General features: G+C 40.4%; 1 protein-coding gene across 2 annotated transcripts in view; it reads left to right on the top strand.

Annotated features, from left to right (window-relative positions):
• The window catches only part of LOC100706162 (eukaryotic translation initiation factor 4 gamma 1), a 36,167-nt gene that overhangs the window by 2,897 nt on the left and 14,196 nt on the right, over positions 1-19,074 (top strand). The window contains exons 2-11 of one of the 2 annotated variants that reach the window (XM_005460994.4): positions 4,320-4,370; positions 4,563-4,684; positions 5,263-5,346; positions 6,066-6,098; positions 6,738-6,758; positions 7,244-7,438; positions 8,825-8,927; positions 14,328-14,467; positions 17,730-17,822; positions 18,275-18,365. In XM_005460994.4, coding sequence (XP_005461051.1) covers positions 4,610-4,684; positions 5,263-5,346; positions 6,066-6,098; positions 6,738-6,758; positions 7,244-7,438; positions 8,825-8,927; positions 14,328-14,467; positions 17,730-17,822; positions 18,275-18,365 — 835 coding nt within the window. In that variant the 5' untranslated portion in view covers positions 4,320-4,370; positions 4,563-4,609. Of the gene's footprint in view, positions 1-4,319; positions 4,371-4,562; positions 4,685-5,262; positions 5,347-6,065; positions 6,099-6,737; positions 6,759-7,243; positions 7,439-8,824; positions 8,928-14,327; positions 14,468-17,729; positions 17,823-18,274; positions 18,366-19,074 lie in introns of those variants that run through there. The other variant, XM_025898152.1, reaches the window with a different exon arrangement.

Here is a 19,074-nt window from a genome sequence, read left to right as displayed (position 1 = left end):
TCCCATGTTTACGAAAGGGTCCATTTGTAGAGAATTGTTTGTGAAAACAGCCCTTTGCTTCCTTGCTCTATGACGTCTTTAAAGGCTTTCCTTTCAGTCACCATTTTCATATTTTATCAAATACAGAATGATGTTATTTTATAAATTACGGTTGTCATTAGAGTCCAAAAGGAGGGAAAAACAGCAGTAGCTTGTAATAAAGCATTAGGCAATGAGTGTGCAGTGTTCTTTGGTTTCCCGGTCAGGGGACCAGCATGGTTGTGGTTTGGTCGTTTGCCGTGGCTGCATCTATCTCAACTCAGTCCTGAGACTTCTGAATATATCAGCCTCTGCTTTGAGTGTTTCTCTTGTAAATGCCCCAACTTTCTGTAAGTGCTATTCTAAATCTCTGGACTATCTCTGGGAGAAGCAGCACAGTACAGTTTATTTCCTGTTACCTTTCTGCTTAGGTCAGTGAACTTGAATATTGACCTAATTTCTTCTAAGTGTGTTGGTCCTGTCTATAAATGGCAGAACAAAGACACAACTTTGCAAAATAAGCATGTTGTTGTCCTTGCATACTGAATTAAAACTATAGTCGTTGAGCATTAAAGTGATCCAGCGAAGCCTGCCACTGCTGGAGCTTTTTGAACCACGTTATCACAACAGACTACACAGTGCCTCTGACTGTGGCCTGACGTTTGTACCTGCCAATAAAATGTGTACAAAAGTTAAGTTACTAAGGTCATGTGCATTTGCAAATAGGCTTTGTGCAAAAGTCTGAGAGATGAGTGGTTTAGTTTATAGTATTTGCAAGCATGAAAATGTGACTTGCATTCTTGTATCTTTGGTTGTTTTTTCCACCGCTGTCTCCCTCAGGCAGGAAAGTTTGTCTAGTTCTAAATGCAGATGGTATTTTTTTTTTTTTAGGTTCAGTAAACAGTTGATTTACAGTAATGTCGCTCTGGGTAAAGGGAGTCTAAATCATGTGTGTTCAAACACAGACAGTGGTTACACCCTTTATAGGAGACATGACAGCCAACTTCACTAGCAGCAAACTTTGGTTACCGACAGCAGAAGCTTATGTAACTGTTGAAGGAGCATGTTTCCCCATCAGTCGTGCTGGCTAAATTTCCACAGTGCTGCATGTCAGAGAAGCTCAAATGACTGGCCTGTGTGTTATAAGGGGATGGGGTGGGGTTCGGTGGCGGTGTGGATGACTTTCCTCTGCCCCCCACCCCCACCCAAAAACAAAAAACCCACATTCCTGCAAGAAAGGTCGACCACTGGGATCTTTGCTTGTACAGTAGGCTATTCCTGGGTTTATTTTTGGTGCTTCAGATTTTAATATGTGAACACTTATTTCAGCAATTCATTACTGGATTATATACAATTTTAAGACATGTTGCTGAGCTCACTTGACTTAAAAAAAAAAACAGATGCATTTTAATGTTAGTGGACAGAAAGTGAGTCTGTTATAAACAGTGCAGTTTGTGTTTGCTGCTTGATTGGATCTTCTAAGTATCTACATATCCTTCCCTCTATCACATAACCCTTATCTGGAAGAAAACAAAGATATGGAGCTAAACTGCTAGTGGTAATTCAACATACTTAAAGAATTACATGTGCTGGTAACAGCTGCTGTGCTGTTAAAATCTGAATTTTATCATGCTACTGTTGCATACCCAGTGTATGTGACTGTTCATGTGTTGGGTTGTAACAGTTTTGAAGCTGAGATTCAAACTGCAATATAGACCATATTTCCCCCATGGAGATCTTATTGCCTAGTTAAAATAGGATAGTCTGGTGAAAGCTGTAATGGTATATTGTTAAGGAAATGGAGGACTGGAAATGCATCCAAATAATGGAATTTATTTTCTTCATGGCCATTTGATAAAGCTTGTTATTTGTTTTTCATGCAAATCGCAGAGGTATGAAGCGAGCTGTAGATTTAGAGAATGGCTATTTTCCTAGTCGTGTAATCTGTGTCTTTGTGCTTGTTGGTATAGACAGATAATTTCTGAACTGCTGTGAAACATGTTCCTTGGAGTCTTGGAGTTGGATAATGTGGTTTATGACATTATCTACAGATGCTCTTTCTGACATGGCGCATGCAGTGATAGTATTAGACATGATGTCGGCAGAGCGTGTTAGGAAACAGGGCCGCTTGCTCACTATGATCTCACCAGACTTTTACCTGGACTTTCCTCACAACATCACAGTCTGAAATCAAATAGACCTTATACTGGGGAGACTTTGCCCTCTCACTCACACCTTTGTCTGGGGATGTGCTGAAAAGTTAAGGGCTGCTGCACATGTGTGAAAACCGCTTCAGTGTGATGCAAAATTACTGGAGTAGGTAGCTTTTTAGTCTGAGGCTCTTTTAGCCCTGAGATTGTTTACTTAGCATTTGGTTCAAGCCAGCCCAGGTAAGCCTAGCAGTCTTTCCATGGATGAGCCTGTGAACTGCCACCTATCACCCTTCTGCATTCTTTCCTCACTTATATTGCTGCCTTCCTTAAAGCTCTGCAGCTCCACTATGGTGTGAATAGTTCGATCAATGTCAGGGATTTCACCTGGCTGTATAGAAACCCTCTTTGTTGAAACTGATTGGGTTTATGTCCCCTTGCATTTGTGTATTGTTATAGTCATGGAAACAGTGGTGATTACAACTGTTTCTGTAGTGTGATTTCCTCTTTGAAAAAAAAACAAACATCCTGAATCATCATGACTCAGGCTTTTTATTCTGCTGCCTCTGAGTGTGAGTACTTGTGTATGTGTATCAGTAAAAAGAGCGTGTGTGTGTGTGTCAGTGACAGCGATAGCGATAATGTAGTGTTTGGGCTATGAATACCAGATGCATTTATTATTAGTGAAGACTATATAAGCTAAGGAGAAATCTTACTATGTATCTTACTATGTATGACATAAGGAGATAACCATTTAGTTAGCAGGGTGACTGTTTTGTTTGAGTGTATCATCATGTGGTGATCAGACTAAATGGAGAGCACATTTCAGAGACCGAGCAGTTGGAACAATAGACAATGGCAATCTGTTGTTGTACACAGAATTGTTCTGGTAGGTGTGAGCTGATTCATGCTCCCTGAATTTTAAAACAGTTCAACTTTGGTTAGCAGCATTGATCTTTTACAGTAGATTGGTGTCAGTGCTGATAGTGGCGTCACTAAACGACCACTGTACAAACCTGCAAAAGTGTTTCTTTGTCATTAATATAAACTTGTTCATTTGAAGAGTTTCTCCACTTATTTAGGATGCACACAATCAATAATTTCCCCCCTTTTTTTTTTCTTCACAAATATTCTGCTGCTTTACTCTATCGGTATTGGGGATTCAGACAACACACAAATACGTTTTGGGGTTGTTGTTTTTTTTGGTCCACAAGAAAACTCACAGTTTGGCCTAGGGCTACTACACAGCTGGAAGCCCAATGGGGGCTGTTGGGAGTCCATAGCGACAGGTTAGACGACTGCCGCTGGGGGGTGGGAACTTAGCATATTTTAACAGGTATTGTGTGGCTAGGGAACAGCGACACGCCATTGGTTGAATTCTTCTTGCTTACTCCGTAAAGACTGCTGTTGTTGATAGCAGACAGTCTGGCAGTTTATTTCTCACTCCTAGCATGTTGGAAGGTAGAGTTGGGGGTTTTCGCTCTGTAGCACCGATTAGTTTAAGTGTCTTAAACATATGCAGTGTCTAAGGTACTTACTACACGGATGTCCGCGGAACTGTTCAAGGTAAGGCTGTACTTAGCAGTTGTTCAGTGGGGTTAATTTATCTTGCAACACAATGAGGTATAACACTTCAGGTTTACTGTAAACGAGTGCCCAAATTCAATTTATTGGCTATTGTTTGGCAAACATGTTTTTCAAATATTATTTTTTAATTTTTACAGTAAAGTTTTACGTAGGACTATGATTGAAATGTAACATGTTTCAAGTCAGAAAACTATTGAACTGTTTTCACATTCAGAAAATGTATGCTGTTAAACAGAAAGTGCATGGAAGACAATGTTACCTGGCTAGCTTTTAAAGGTAAAAACTGCTTTAGTGCTTTGTTAGCTTTATGTTTCTTTGTCTTATCGTTGAGTATCTCAGCCTTTGTACTTAAACCAAAACAAGAGATGTTTCATTGCAAATGTGCTGGTGGTGATAAATATTTTACAATTACATTAGTGTGGAATTGGATATTGTATACTTTATATATTTTTCCAGCCTGTTTGTCAGGCAGCTGTTTAAAAAGTAATGGCTGTAAAGTTTAAAATGTGATGCAAGCTGATATGTTGGTCATTGTTAAGGTTTGTCTTTGTCTTTGACTTTTAGGGAAAAAAACACCCAGCGTAACCACACTTGGACCTTAAAGGTTTTATAAATGTAAGTCTAGTGAAGGCTCTCACTTTTTTAAATTTTTTTTTTATAAATGTAAGACTTCAGGTATACTGCTACTGCTATCCACTGTAATACACTGTGTAATCCACTGTGTTACCGTTGTGACATAACCTTTGAAATGGCAGGTAATATAATCACCAAAGACCAGTTTAACCCTTTGGTCATTTCTTTTCTCAGACTTGTACACAGGTCCACATCTGCCTCCCCATGCAGAACTCCATGAAATGAATAAAGCACCACAGCCTATAACGGGACCCCCATCCACTCCCCACCCTGCCCCTTCCCCCGGCCTTTCACAGGTAAGATGCCACGCTACTTAACTCTGCATATTGGCTCTACAAGGGTGTTGTTTTTCTTTCTCACTGTGTATTCTCAAAGAGACAGGGCAGTCGTTCAAGTGCTTTGTGAAGATAATGAAAAGTAGATCACTCAACAATAGAGGTTCTCTGATAGAGGATAGCTGCAGCAGACGCAAGTCTTGTTTTTTGACGATACTGTGGAAAGTCCCACAGCAGTTGATGTCCTCCATAGTAATTAACTGGAACGATGTCTATGACTAATGCTGTCTTTATACAGTCTTGCCATCACATTGTCAGGGGCCAGAATAGCCTCTGGCATCTTTGTACCTATCCAGCTCAGCACTGTTATTTTTAATTGTGATTTTATTTATTTTGGTGTTTGTGTGTCTTTTACTTTGTCTAAAAAATGGCAATAAAGTACTTACTTGCCGGTTTTCTACACCCCATAAACATAAATCGGAAAAGATGTCTGTAATATAAACAGTAAAGCCTTTACACAGTTGTGGGACTCTACGTCCTCACCTTTTTGGCTCTCTTAAAGCTCTTCTGCTGTTGTTCTCACTTCCTGTCTTTTGCAGCCCTCATTCCCCCCTGGGCAGCCCCCGTCTGTAGTGTTTGCCACCCAACCTCCACAAATGAACCCAACACCACAACCCCGACAGGTAGGCCTGCTCACTCCTCAGAAACGACTGTTCCATCAGGGAAAATGTCACTAGCATGACAATTTACAAATTAGTAAAACCTATAAAAGAAACCTTTATGAAGGATGAATGAACTTGTGTGCTTTCCACACAAGTTCATTTTTGTGGTGCAATGCAAATATTTTTGTTTATTTCTAACTCTTGCATCTGATCAGTCCAGACAAACCACGCAGGGTAAAAAATGCTATTGTGCAGTTTTGCAAAACGTCTACTCACTGGCACTATCCTAAACTTATAGGGTTCTTAGAATGCCTGCATGTCTGTTTGCAAACTTTCCTCCAGCTCTGCGAAATGTAAACAGTCACTTTGGTCTTCATTACATGTCTTATGAAGTATTGGAGCTTAATCTATATGATCTAAATTCTTTTGTTTCTTACTGCCCCTGATTGAGTTGAGTAAATGCAATCAGCTTAAAGACGGCTTGATTAATACATTTATATCAGATCTGTAATATTTTGTATGTAGCCTTGTAAGTATCATTCATTCATTTAAAATTAAATAATTTTTAATAAAAAAAATATAGGGCAAGCTAAGAAAAAGCACATGCTATAAAAGCCATTTTCACATGATGATCTGCAGTTGGAAACGTACAGAACTGAAATAACCTGTTAGTGGGGAGTGAAGCATGGAGTTTGAGCTTTTGTCTTTAATCTCTGTTCTGTCTGCCTCTCCTCCTCTAGTTTGCCCCCGGGCCCCGGCCTATACATCAACAGGTACTAACAGCACAGCTGACTAACTTAAGGGTGGGAGGGGGATTTCTACCATTTTAATGCATGTGAGAAGCAGTGGAGAAGGCCAAGATTTCAGAAATAAAATGACCACGAACTGGTAGTTCCTGATTCAGAGACTACATGATAATATTTTTAACATTTTATGTTTATTTTACATTTTACGTTTATGTAATTAACATTGCCCAGTAATGCAAAATTAACTTCATGATAACTGAAATTAATGTTTTAAGTAAATATTGAATTTACTGTGGTAAAAATTAAATTGCATTTGGGGTATGTTTTATAATAAAATGCATAAATGTTGGACCAACATTTCAAACATGTAAGGAGACTGATTAGTTAAAGTGGAACAGCAGGTTGTCATTACTGCGCACCTTCTCTTGAAAGTTTCTGTCTTAAGTCTTTCTAAGAGCAGCTAGGCCTGATTCACTGGGATACACTATTGTGCCTTTTCTCTGCATGCTGCTTGTTAATCCACTGCTTGGCTAAGATCAGATGGTTTCTGGGCGCTTTCCTCTAACTGATTGTCGTGCCTTCTTTTTCTCACTCTTTCTCTTCCCACCTTCTTCTTGCTTCTACTGGATGTGTGTCTATGTGTGATCTGTGCTTGTGCTGCTGAAGGGAAGCTTCAGGTCGCTACAGGTAACTCAGGTTTTCTCTTTCCTTCCAGTTTTTCCCTCCACTTCTCCCTTCTTTCACCCTCTCGAGGAGTGCATATGTGTGAGCCTAATATTTGGCAGTGTTGTGCTTTGTTGGCTTGGTGTCATTTTTCTGGCTACGGCAGTTAGCTCCCAGGCCAGCAGCAGAATGTCAATGAGGAGGCTGTGAATGAACCAGCATTAGCTGCTTTATCTCTGCTGGCAGACAGGGCCAATATGTTTCCAGTTGGAGTCGAGCCACAGATTCATAAACACACTATGAGCTTATTATTAGGCTGAACAAGCTAGTTTCCCTGGGTCCAAGAGATAAAATAATGCAAAGGGCATTTATTTATGTCAGAGGTTTCAGAGAGGTAGCAAATGGTCAGGTTTAGTTTTTCTTTCTTCTCTGTGGTCCATCACACCATATTTCTTGTCTTTTTCACAACCCACACTTGCTTCACCTTTGCTTTTCTGCCATCTTCTTAGCCCTACTACCCCAACAGGCCCAACCTGCCTCCCAGCAGTGGGCCAAGAGGTGTCCCACCCAGCAGTGCTCCTCGGCCTGTGACCCCCACCCACGTCTACCAGGCAGGCCCTGGCTCCCAAATGATGATGATCCCCCAGCAACAGTTGCCCTTCCCCAATTCGCCACAGGGACCTGCCTACATCATACAGTCACAGGTAGGGGGCACAACTTGTGTGTTTTGATTTTTTTTGTTTGTTTGTTTTTGTTGTTTGTTTGTTTTTTTGTTTCTGCTAGAGGTTTTCTTTGTATTGTATTGTAGGGTCTTTATCTTACAATATAAAGCTCCTTGAGGCAACTGTTGTGATTTGGTGCTATAAAAATAAAATTGAATTAAATTGAAAATGTAAGTTTGTTAGCTCTATTAAAAAAATGCATTTATTTTTTTGTTTAGATAAATTCTGTAAACCCTGCATCCACAAAATCAGGCTTAGTGACTGCTCAAAGTTGTTAATGGCGCAGTGGCATTTGTAATTTTGTTGCAGAAATTACCAAGATTTCTACTTTGATTACTCACGAAATGTGGTCTGGTCTTCTTATCCGAATGTGTGAAAATGTGCTGGTGTCTGGAGATACCCATTTGCTGCTACTTGGATGTGTGGGTTATAGAGGTGCTTCTCATTTATAAATAAAGGCAATTTGGTTTCTGTCCGTTTGCACATCTTAACGACAAAAAAACCATCATTATTCAATTATTTTCAGACACAAGAAAACTTCTGAGGCGAACTGTCTCCTGCCGTACTACATTTGAAAGATGGCAGCTTTGTATAATGTACTAACCTCTTTTGAATAGAATAGAATGCCTTTATTGTCACTATACGGTTGTACAGTGAGATACAGATGAGTACCAATATGTCACAGTACTGAGAAAAGCACCTGAGTGTATTAATTTCACCTTATTGCATAGCCAGTTTGTAGTATTTTCTCCTCAACATACCACCAGAGTTTTGAAGCTGTGTCTCACATAGTTTAATCCAGCCACACAGTAACACAAATACTTCCAAAATGTGAAGGGTGTCCCATTTCACTAAAATTAGAAAGCAAGCGCACAAATACAAAAAAAAAGAAAAAGGAACAGGAAAATGTAGCAACATTACAACAGTAATGGATTGCTTATTTGGAGAAGTAACAAAAAAGCAGATTACTTTTTTCATTACATTAGTTTTGCAATTCAGATTCTAATGAAGTCTTCTGAAAGGAAACAAGAAAATTGTATTACACAACCTCCCTCCCAACTGTAAAGCATCATGGAGGGATCCTTATGGTTTGAGGCTGCTTGTAGTCAATGAGGGAACGACAAACCAAAGACTGACGGCAGAATTCTTTATAGTTTTTATAATATTCAAGTTTTAGCCCATGTTAGAGGTTGGCATGATCTGAAAAAGAGTAACAGTTTTAGAAATCCTTGTAATTCCAAACTGTTCATATTTTTTTGCTTCTACAACTTTAATGATCTATATCTGTATCTAATGATGTTTTGTTTTGTTTTTCTCCATTTATCTTCTCTTCCTATCTTCCACCCTCTCTCTGGTTTGCCTTCTCAGTACCGGTCACCAACCTACGTTCCCACACCTCAGCAGTTCCCAGTCCCAACAGGCACCCCAGGCTATTACCCAGGCACAAGCCCTGCAGAATATGGTACTTACGGTAAGAGGTTTTACCTGGAGTCTCATCTGTGCCACTCATCTAGTAACAAGCACCATTTTTACACTTGTCAGACTAAATCAGTTGGAGAGAAAAACAATTATGAAGATGGATAGTACGCTTTGTAATGAAACACAAGGACGAGTTCCAACAAAATTTAAATAGGAAGGCTGAGAGGAGAGGAAAATGGCAAGTAAAAAAAAAACCCACCCAAAATAATAATTGTTATTTATAGGTGCCTTTCAAGATACTCAAGGAGCCCTTAGAAGCAATTAAACAAAAGTATATCTAAGTATAGATAAAATAACAATAGGAAAACACTGTATGGTAAAAAGTCAATACGTCTTAAACTAAAATCAAACGGAATAGAGAAGCTTAAAAAGATGTGTTTAAAGACTGGCTTTAAAGATGGGAAGACTGTCAGAGTAGTGACTGTGCCGTGGGTAAGACTTCCGAAGATGAGGGGCTACTTGGCTGAAACCTCTAAAGCCCATGGTGGTCAGACAAACAGCTGTTATAATAAGAGTAACATAGGAGGAGGATCTCAGTAATGGAAAGAGTTGCAATGTGAAAAAGTTAGAGAGAGATGGGGGTGCAAGATTATCAAGAGACTTGAAAGTAAGAAGCAGAATCTTAGAAATTAATGCAACATTTTACAGGAAGCCAGTGACCTGTGTAACATGTCATTAAATCCTCAGTAGTAGTTGCTCACAACTTGCACAGTGATCTTTTTTTGAGCCTTTAGCTGAAGTCTTTTTTTTTTTTTTTTTTTAGGAATTCTGACTTGTTAGTCTTTTAGTGTTTGTCTTCATGTAAGTGTTTACAAGAAAACAACCGTCTTCCCTTAATAAACTACACGCTTCTGAGATTTCTGTTAATTACATTCATCTTTTCCCTGCCACCCACTCATTATTTATGCATCTCTTTGTGCGAGACACTTCTGGCTAACATGAAATGAGAATGAACAGGAGTCGAGTATAAGGTGTTATAATCTTCAGAAGCAAAAAGCAGCGACGATTTTCCAGACCGTCAGAGAGAGAAAAATCAGCAAAGATAACCTTCTCTCAGCCAGCATGGACCATATGACCACAATGAATTGCAGTTACAAGGCGCACTGTGTTCCTATTGATGGGTGTGGCTGCATTCCCCAAAAAGTTTAAAGTTGCTGACTATTCGTGTCAAAGTGGTTATGTAAAAATGGGCCCACAACAGCATCCTTAGAAATCTGCACTTAGCAATAGAGGTAAAATTTATGTATATAACAGTATAAAAGCCTTCAATGATTATATTTAATACACACAAACGTGTCCTCATTTTACATTTACTCATAGTCATTTTGTTCCACATCTACTGAGTATAACTGCAACAGACACATTTATTGCTGATCACACGTGCTGTGCCTCCATCTAGTGGTAACTGTGTGTCATTGGACCATAAAAACTAGTGATGCCCTGAAACAAACTTGCTGACCTCCTCCTACCAGGCATTTGAACTATGTGTTGTCTTTGTTGAACTGAATGCAGAGGCCTCAATGCAGACCGGTTAAAAACACAATCCTTCCTATGAGACTGCTCATGTGCCACTATTTGCTCTTGAATGTGGAGTATGTGTGTGCTGGGTTGTGCATGGGACAGTTAAACTGTATAGAGGTGAAGGTCTGGTGGACTTCTGCATTAATTTATGGTAAATTCACATGTTTGGCATATCTAAATTTATATTTTCAGATATTTTGCAGTTCCTTTCTGAACAGCAGTCTGTGTGTGTTTGACTGAAGGCATATTTATACCCACCACTGTAACCCTCACAAAACAAACAAACACACTCTGAAAATGATGTCACAAATGCCATTGCGAGCTGCTCTTTGGTGTCATTTTGGCCAGTCGTGGACCTGTCCACTTTTGTAGCCTGGCACACTGGGTTGGAATGTATAATCATATTGTGTTTTTTCCCACTGATATCATAACAAGGGCTCAGATTACACAGATGTTGTGAAGGCCTGAAAAGCAGAGAGTTTCTGGAGAAACCTTCGGTAACACACACTCTGCAAGTGTGGCGCACCCTTGGCATCACTATAAATTATGATGGGACAGTGGTCTTGTCACATTTGGTGTGTGGTACAACCAGTGCAGTGACCATAAACAGGCCATTACATTCATGTCTTTGCTTATAAGAGAAGTCAGTGTGGAAAATGTGTGTTATTTATTCTGTTCTGAGTTTTGCTACTGTTAACAGGCATTTTGAGGATAACATCTTTTTAGTAGGAGTGGCCTTGAATGGTTACATTTGTTTTATGGACAGTTTGTACACATTGGCCTAACAAGCAAACGATCCCTGGTTCAGTTCTGGTAGTAGACACAGATACCTTTGGGGTTTTGTCCCCCTTTTGATTAAAGGAGCAATCCAAAGTTATTTTACTGGTCGTGAGAAAAATTTAATCAGGAGGATACATTAATATGACACTTCAGATTACAGACAAGAGAATGAATTCTAGTGTCCGGTTAGGATTTGACATGTCGATGTGGTCTTGGATGATATCAGCAAGTTCAAACATATTCTTATAGTTTAACTGCATTCCTACACCTCCCTGTGTCAGTGGTAGAACAGGGTGGTGTAGCAGGTTTTTGTATTACCTGACAACAAGAAAACTGAGTCAAAACCTCCTGGTCAGCCAGAGGCTTCCTGTGTGAGGCTTCCATGTTCTCCTGGTTTGCTGATTTCATGTTTATTATGACACTGAAAATAATCTCCTGCGCGTTTGTTGCATCAGTCATTCTGACAGTCCCTTGGCATGTCGTGAAATCAGATGGCACATCACATAAAATAAACTGTCCAGTGACTGTAAGACATGGCTCTTTAAACCTGGCGGCTGAGGACCTTGACTTCACTGCTGCTTGCTTCATGAAGATGTGTTGAGCCAAGAAAGGGATTCATGTGTGGAAGTAATGTTTTTTTGCCCTCTTAAGATCTATGTTTGTCATAAGCTGCATAGTTATAATCCCAGAATATCATTTTGCCTCCCTCCTTGCAGCCCTCTATGTGGTGGAGTTTTTCTGAAAACACACATACACAGTACTGAGAGAGTGAGTGAGAGAGAGACAGAGTGACAATTTTTAACACTCCACCATACATAGAAACAGCCCCCCTCCTACACACACACACACACACACACACACACACCAGATCCGTTTGACTCTTATGTGTTAACCAAAGATCAGATAACATGCCTGTGATGGAGAGGTAGAGGAGTCTTCAGGGAAGTCAGAGCCACTCGGAATGGCACAGTTTAGTTTGTCTGCCACTATACTCAAGAGGAGGGAGGGAGGTGGGGAGGAATCAGGAAGGTCAGAGGGAGGAGCAAAATGGAGACACGCTGGAAGAGGGAGGGCTGAGGACTAAAAGAAGTCATTCTGAGAGGGCACCTGTAGAGAGAACAGGGAAAAAAGTCAGAGAGGGGGTTTAAAGAGAAAACCCCCTCTAAATTGTATTTCTGTACAGTCTTTACATTCTGCAGCAGTTCAACATGGGCAACCTTGGTTCTCGAGAGCAGGAGGACTCTGAGGGTAGGTGTTGTCTAGACGGTCTCTCTTTGTAGCCCCCCATCCCCCTCTTATGGCAAACTTTTGTGCTTTGAGTCATATCTCAGGTCTCTTATTTTACAGTATTGGGATACTGTCCAAGTCTCATTCCGCCCTTTCTGCTTTTATGAACCTTCTCTCCCTCTCTCTGTCCTTCTCTCGCTCACTTTCTTCCCTCCCTTTCCCTGTCGCACGCAGTCTTCCCCCAGCCGGTGTGGGTTTTTGACTATATTTAGGCTGTGCTGCTTCTGGGCAACAATGCAGACTCAGTAATGTGAGTTAGACTGTAATGCATGCAGCAGGGGAGAGAAGCAGAGCAGGAGCTAGCTACTCCCAACCTGAAAGAGAGGCCTCTTCAGTTTAGAGTTTGGTTTTTTTTCCTTCTTGTTTTTGTTTGTTTTGTTTTTAGTCTAAGTTGTAAAAGTGGGCTACACCTGATTTTGAACTGTAGCTGAGGCCAGTTACACGGCCAGGTAATGTCACTGAGTGGTTTTATGTCTTGTTGACATTATTGACCAGGTATGCAAAAAGCGTTTGCTTGCTCTTTAGGAGGGCGTCACACTGGCAGCAGCTTTCTTGGCAAGTTTGTGAATGTGATAAGTATTTAATTCCTTATGAGATCACCAATGCAGACCATGACACAGCAGTCTGCTGTGTCATGGTCTGAAAACCTACTTGGAGTTCTTCTTGGTACCATGTTTGCTTAACTGTTGCATTTGGTGAAATGCTGATTTGGGGCAGTTGTTTCTATTCCAGCAAATCTCTACTGAAAGAAGTTAATTGAATTATTTATTCCCAGCAAAATAAGTAATTAAAATCACCCGATACTTGATGTTATTAACTTAGCTACTGTTTGTAAAATAAGGAGCTGCAAGAGTTTGAGACATTTACCCTTTTTTAAGTGCTGAAATATAATATTTCACCCTAATATTACATTACATGAACTAAGTCATTTTTCATATTTTTGAGTTGTTATAATTTTTCATTTATCTTAATTTGTTTTATACAAAATCATTATTCTGCTATTGGGGGGGAAAAAGGATTCGTTGAAAATTGGTGAAAATGGTAATTGTTGTTATGGCAACCTTGCGAAAAATAGGCACAGTTTTGGTCATTTTCCATTACGATCGACTACCACCTAATGTGCATGGCATCGTTATAGCAATGTAGCTTGTGACATCATTTGTATGCTACACGGATACCACACCAATGGAGACACCGAGGCGATGACGTTCCTGCTGCTCGGTGTATGCCTTTTTTGACAGACTCTCACACCCCGGTGTTTTTGTGTAGCTGTTTCCATCATTGCTGGGTTTGAAAAATGATGGTTTTGATTTTTGTGAAGGAGACATTCTCATCACACATCGTGTGACACCACTAACTAGCTAATCGGTGGCATGCAGTCTGACATCACATTTTTCAGATCACGTCAGATCACTTGGAACCCCGGCCGAGTAGGTAGGTACTAAAAAAGTACCTGGTACCAGGTACTACCACCTAATTGGTGTTTCAGAAATCCCCCAAAAAGTTAAGTCAAGGCAAGGTGAGCGAGGAGGTACTAGGAAAAAGGGCTACAAGTTCAGTTAAATTTGTCAACACAATCAGCCTGAGAAACCTTTAAAACATTCATGTTTAAACGTTCAAACTTAAACTGAAGCGAGCAAACTCACTCTTGACATTAATTGAAATGAATCCGAAATGAAAATATACAAAAAGCTCTCTGGTAACCACAAGCAAGGTATTTATTTAAGTGGTATGTGTTTTAAGTTGATGTGTTTATGTTAAGTCAATATGACTTGGTTTACATTCTTCTGTCTGTGATTCACAGCAGGGGCCTACTACCCTGCACAGCCACAGTTCACCCCCTCGGTCCAGGCAGGACCCGTTATTATGAATCCTGCACCTCAACAACCACAGCCACCCCCTCAGCCTGCCCAGCACATCCCTACCAAACGGGAACGCAAACAGGTACAGTCAGCATTCCTCATCCAAAAATGTGCCACACATCAAACTCTGTGCTGCTTTGAGATGCATGTGATACAGGATATGTGTTTTACCTGCTTATGACTTGTGTGTATCCTCAATTACATTTGCTTTTATGCAACATCACCACATGTCTCTCTAGACAGACTTAACATAATCTTAAGTAATTATGTTATCAGCAAAAAAAAATCCCTGCAATTTATAAAAGAGGAGACCTTATATAAAAAAAAGTGAACACAACACTCAAACAATCCGGGCAAAAAAATTATGAATGAATGACTTCTGAAATGCTGAAGAGGGAGGTGGTCACACCCTGACAATCTTGTTGCTGCACCTGGTCAAATGTTCACAATAGACGTTCATGACCATCTCATTTATGTTATCTTCATACTAAAAACTACATATTACTTTAAAAAAAAAAAACAGCCACAGCTTTATAGCTGTACAGTGTAATGATTTTAGGTTTTGCATGTGATATCCAACAAGAATTTTTGGGTATCACATACAAAAATAGATATTATTAACTCTAGATATTATGCTCAGTTGCGGACACGGACAGGTGTCTGCGCAGTCAAAAAAAACATGCAGGTACTTAGACACTTTTATGCGATGATATCATTTAAATCACTGGGATCCGAACAGACCCATGTATAATCCCTGCTTTAAAGACAGGGGAACTTAACCGTGTGCTAAAGTTGATGAAAGCTTCATATTCATTATCAGCAATCAAGGTCCTTGATAATGAAGGTGGTGTCTTGCAACTGGATTTGAGATGAGTCAAAAATGTTGTTGCCCTTTTGATTTCATTATATTATATTATTATATTAGAAGTATTGGTCAGCTAGAGTAAGTGTATTACTGCAGCTTTTGCATGATTTATAGATGGATGGATAGATGGATAATTTATGGTCACTGGAGACACATTGTAGCATTATGAGCAAGTATTACACCTTTGTGTCATTGTAATCCAGTTTCAACACAATGCAATGGGATACAGAAACATTCTTGTTGCTTGTTATGATTCAGGCTTGTAATGGGACACTGAATTCAGTTTACTGATTGAAAAAGATATTAATAAACTTGTCTTTAACTTCTTATGTTGTATAGCTGAGCTGCTGTACAATGTATTCCCTGATTCAACAGAATGTCTAGTGTTCCCCCTGCACTCTAAAATGGCCTCGCCTGGTATGTGGTAGCTCTCTGTGAACTCAAGCCCCTCTCGTGTCACCATCCTTTTACATCTGAGACATCTGCAGCAATGCTTACATTTGACTGAACAGTGTAACCTGCTGCTTTTTTCAGTCTGAAAAAGTGAGTGATCCACTGTACATGGTCTATGAGACACACAAAATGTGAAGCTCTGGTTGCAAGATGATAAATGTCATTGGTAATATCACACAAAATATCTGCTTGTAATTGCACCTTATTGTGCTTTGGCTGTTAATATAAAGGGGTTTGTGTGTGTGCTCATGTGCACACTACAAGAGTTGGATTCCTTGAGTTTCGGGAGTGACATGCTTTAAAGGAGCACCAAGAGATTTGGTGTCTTGTACAGGGCACATTGACAGAAATTAGGTTCTACTGTGAACAATGGATAAAGCTTTAGGTAGCTTCACACAGAGGTAGTGGTGTGTGTGCATGTGTCTGCGTTTGTAGCTTTTTAAAGTGTTTGTTGCTAGTGTTCTCTCCCTGCAAAAATCGGATATCAGTTGACTTGCAAGAACTAAATGCCATTTTTTTTCTCTACTCCCCTGTTTGTGTGCTCTCACTATCACCCCATGTCAAAGAGAGTGTTCAGGGGGGTGGGGGGTGGAGGACATGTCAGCACATAGCTCAGCTCCACGTGGCCACCAGTCTCCTCCCCCGTTTGAGCCGGAAGGGCTAAACAGTCAGCCTTCCTCTGCTGCTGTGGCACTCCACCCCCCCCTTCCTGCTCCAATTCTACGTTTTCTTTTCTGCTCTCAAAAGTCAGAAAAAAGTCTAACTTGCACAGAGTGTGCAGGATGACTGAACAGAGAGAGAGAGAGGGGTTGAGGAAACGGGGAGTTTCTTATGGTAACCCTTGTTCATTTGACAACTTTTTGTTCCTGGAAACCCTCCCATTCTCCCTGCCATGCCCCTCCTTCACACTCTGGCCCCTTTAACTGTTTGTTAGTTTCTGTGGGCGGGGGTTTGCGCATTCCAGTACCAAAGCTTTACAAGGCCAGTTGCTTTATCCTTTTTTTTTTTTTGCTCTTCTGCTTAGCACATGAGAGACGGTCAAGTCGTTAGCCAGCGTACTGAGAGTCAGGCCCAGCCCTGCTCTGTCTTCCGTATAGCTCTTCTGTCTCGTGCTGGATTTATATTGTGGGAGCTAAGTTGAGAAGAAGCTACTTGTTATCCACCCTCTGTCGTGTTTTTTTTTTTTTGGGGGGGGGGGGGGGGGTTTAAAGTCCAGCCCTAAGCCAGCCAGATCTGTTACTCCAGCCCTCGGATGATAGAGGCCCACTGGGGTTTGTAACACTGTGGGAGAGGAGTTGCAAGCAGGCTGAATCAGGTAAAGGTCAGCATGGTTGAGCTAATACTGTCAAAAGTAGGTCAGAGAGCAAAAGTGTTACAAACGGTTTAATCCTTTTCTAGGAATGGCCTGTGTCACTGAAGTTAGCAGCATTTGGATTCCTGAATTCATTGTTACTTTGTGTGATTGAGAAAACACGTGTTTGTAACGTATAAGAAGAGTGCAGTGTGTACACAGGAATGCATTCTGTTGTCAGATCTGATTATGTTTTGCCTTTACGTGAGCAGGCTTTTTTCAACAACAACGGCTTAAAGCAGCAGTGGAATTTTGTTTCGCTGTTTGGCTTCAAGTTGGCTTAATTTAATTCACGCTCAGTCAGACAGCTTTTCTGGTGACTCAGAGGCTGAAGCACATTCAGTTGGGCAGCAGAGGAATTTGCATGGTGGTTAGAGTTTGGATTTTGTGTGCCTCAGTGTTCAGGCTGTGAAGAAGCTTTCATTCAATGAGGCAAGCTAGTGAGTAAGAGCAAAAGGGAGGGCTGTGAAAGAAGACGAATGTAGGCACTTCACCACGGGAAGCAGTTTTTTTTTTTTGTTTGTTTTTTTTTTTTTGGTCCCCCCCCCTGCCTTTATTCTTCATTCGAAGTTAGTTTCAACTAAAGCTTTGTCTGTGTTATTTACCTGCTGTCCCTTACCCTCACCTTTTGTTCTATTTACTTACACCAGCTCATCTGCTTTCTTTCCTCCACAGATCAGAATAAGAGACCCAAACCAAGGAGGTCGAGACATCACAGAAGAGATTATGTCAGGGGGCCGTAGTGGCTCCACCCCAACCCCACCACAGGTGAGCCACAGTGCCACATTCTTAACTAACAGTACTCAGGAGAGCGGCCATACAAGCACACTGTTCGCTTTTACGTTTTATAATTTTCCAAACTCAAACACTTAAAAGTGACATTACCTGACAACTACTGTTTTCTGAGGTCCATTTTAAAATATAGAAAAAATACTTTCTGCTTTATTTAGTTTAAGATTAAATAAAACAGAAGGGACTACAATTGACTCACATGCTCTGTCCACATGTTACTACTTGGAAAGAATGCTGCAGATTGCCATTTCCGATACACTACAATCTGTCAAAATCAAACTGACTGGCACTTTGACACGTGCCTTGTAAAACAAGCTGGGATTTTAGCCTGTTTTTTCTTTTTCTTTTCCCCCCAATTGCCAAATGGGGGAAAAAAGTGACCTCAATTGTAAGCTCACCTTTTAGTTTGCGTGTATGTCTCCCAACAGACAGCCATACCTGGATCAGAAAGTACGTCATTGACCCAGGCCAACGGTGAGAGTGTCTCAGCTGCTACTATACCAGCACTGGTTAGACCAGGTGAGTGGCGCATGCATAGTCTTGAACACAGTTGAATGCACAGTTGATACATATTTTACTTACTAGAATTTTAGTACTGCAATTTTTATAATGGTTATTTATATGCATCCTGCTTAGCCTTTTGTACTTTGCAAAACCATTCTTTACTTTGAATAGGTCTTAAATTCAACTATAAAATGAAATGATTCCAGTTTATGTTTTCCAGTTAATATGATTACTTAATTGTTAAGATTGACTTCTGCCAGTAAACAGCAATAGCTGTTAAAGAAGCGAGGAGAAAGGGAAGGTAGAGCCTGTGCTATGTATGACTTAATGTTTCATTACTTTGGATATCTTATTAAAGTAACTGGGGACCAAACTTGATTCATGAAAAAAAGCCATCTATGTGGATATAAAGGCGTGTTAAGTCACAGCCTGTGGGAATAAGCACTTCTTAGTTGAAACACATTGGCTTTTTACTGTTCAGTTGTTTATCCATGATTTTAGTCTGTGTGAGCAGCTATATCGCGGAGCCCTGTGGTGAACAAGGTGAATCTTGAGCAGTCAGCATGGCATTTTTTTATTTTGTCTTTTCTTTAAAACAGAGCTTAGTTTTTGTTTGTTTTTTTCCCCACTTAAAGTTAGGTAGGGTTATCCGCATTGAAGTGCACGCAACTGCTATCAAGCACCACTCGATGAGTGATGTCCTAGTAAATCCATGCTGCTTGGT

The sequence above is a fragment of the Oreochromis niloticus genome, linkage group LG14 (genome assembly GCF_001858045.2).
Source record: "Oreochromis niloticus isolate F11D_XX linkage group LG14, O_niloticus_UMD_NMBU, whole genome shotgun sequence".
In the NCBI taxonomy this organism is placed as follows: domain Eukaryota; kingdom Metazoa; phylum Chordata; class Actinopteri; order Cichliformes; family Cichlidae; genus Oreochromis; species Oreochromis niloticus.
The sequence above is the reverse complement of the archived record's forward strand: the minus strand, read 5'-3'. Positions and strand labels throughout refer to the sequence as shown.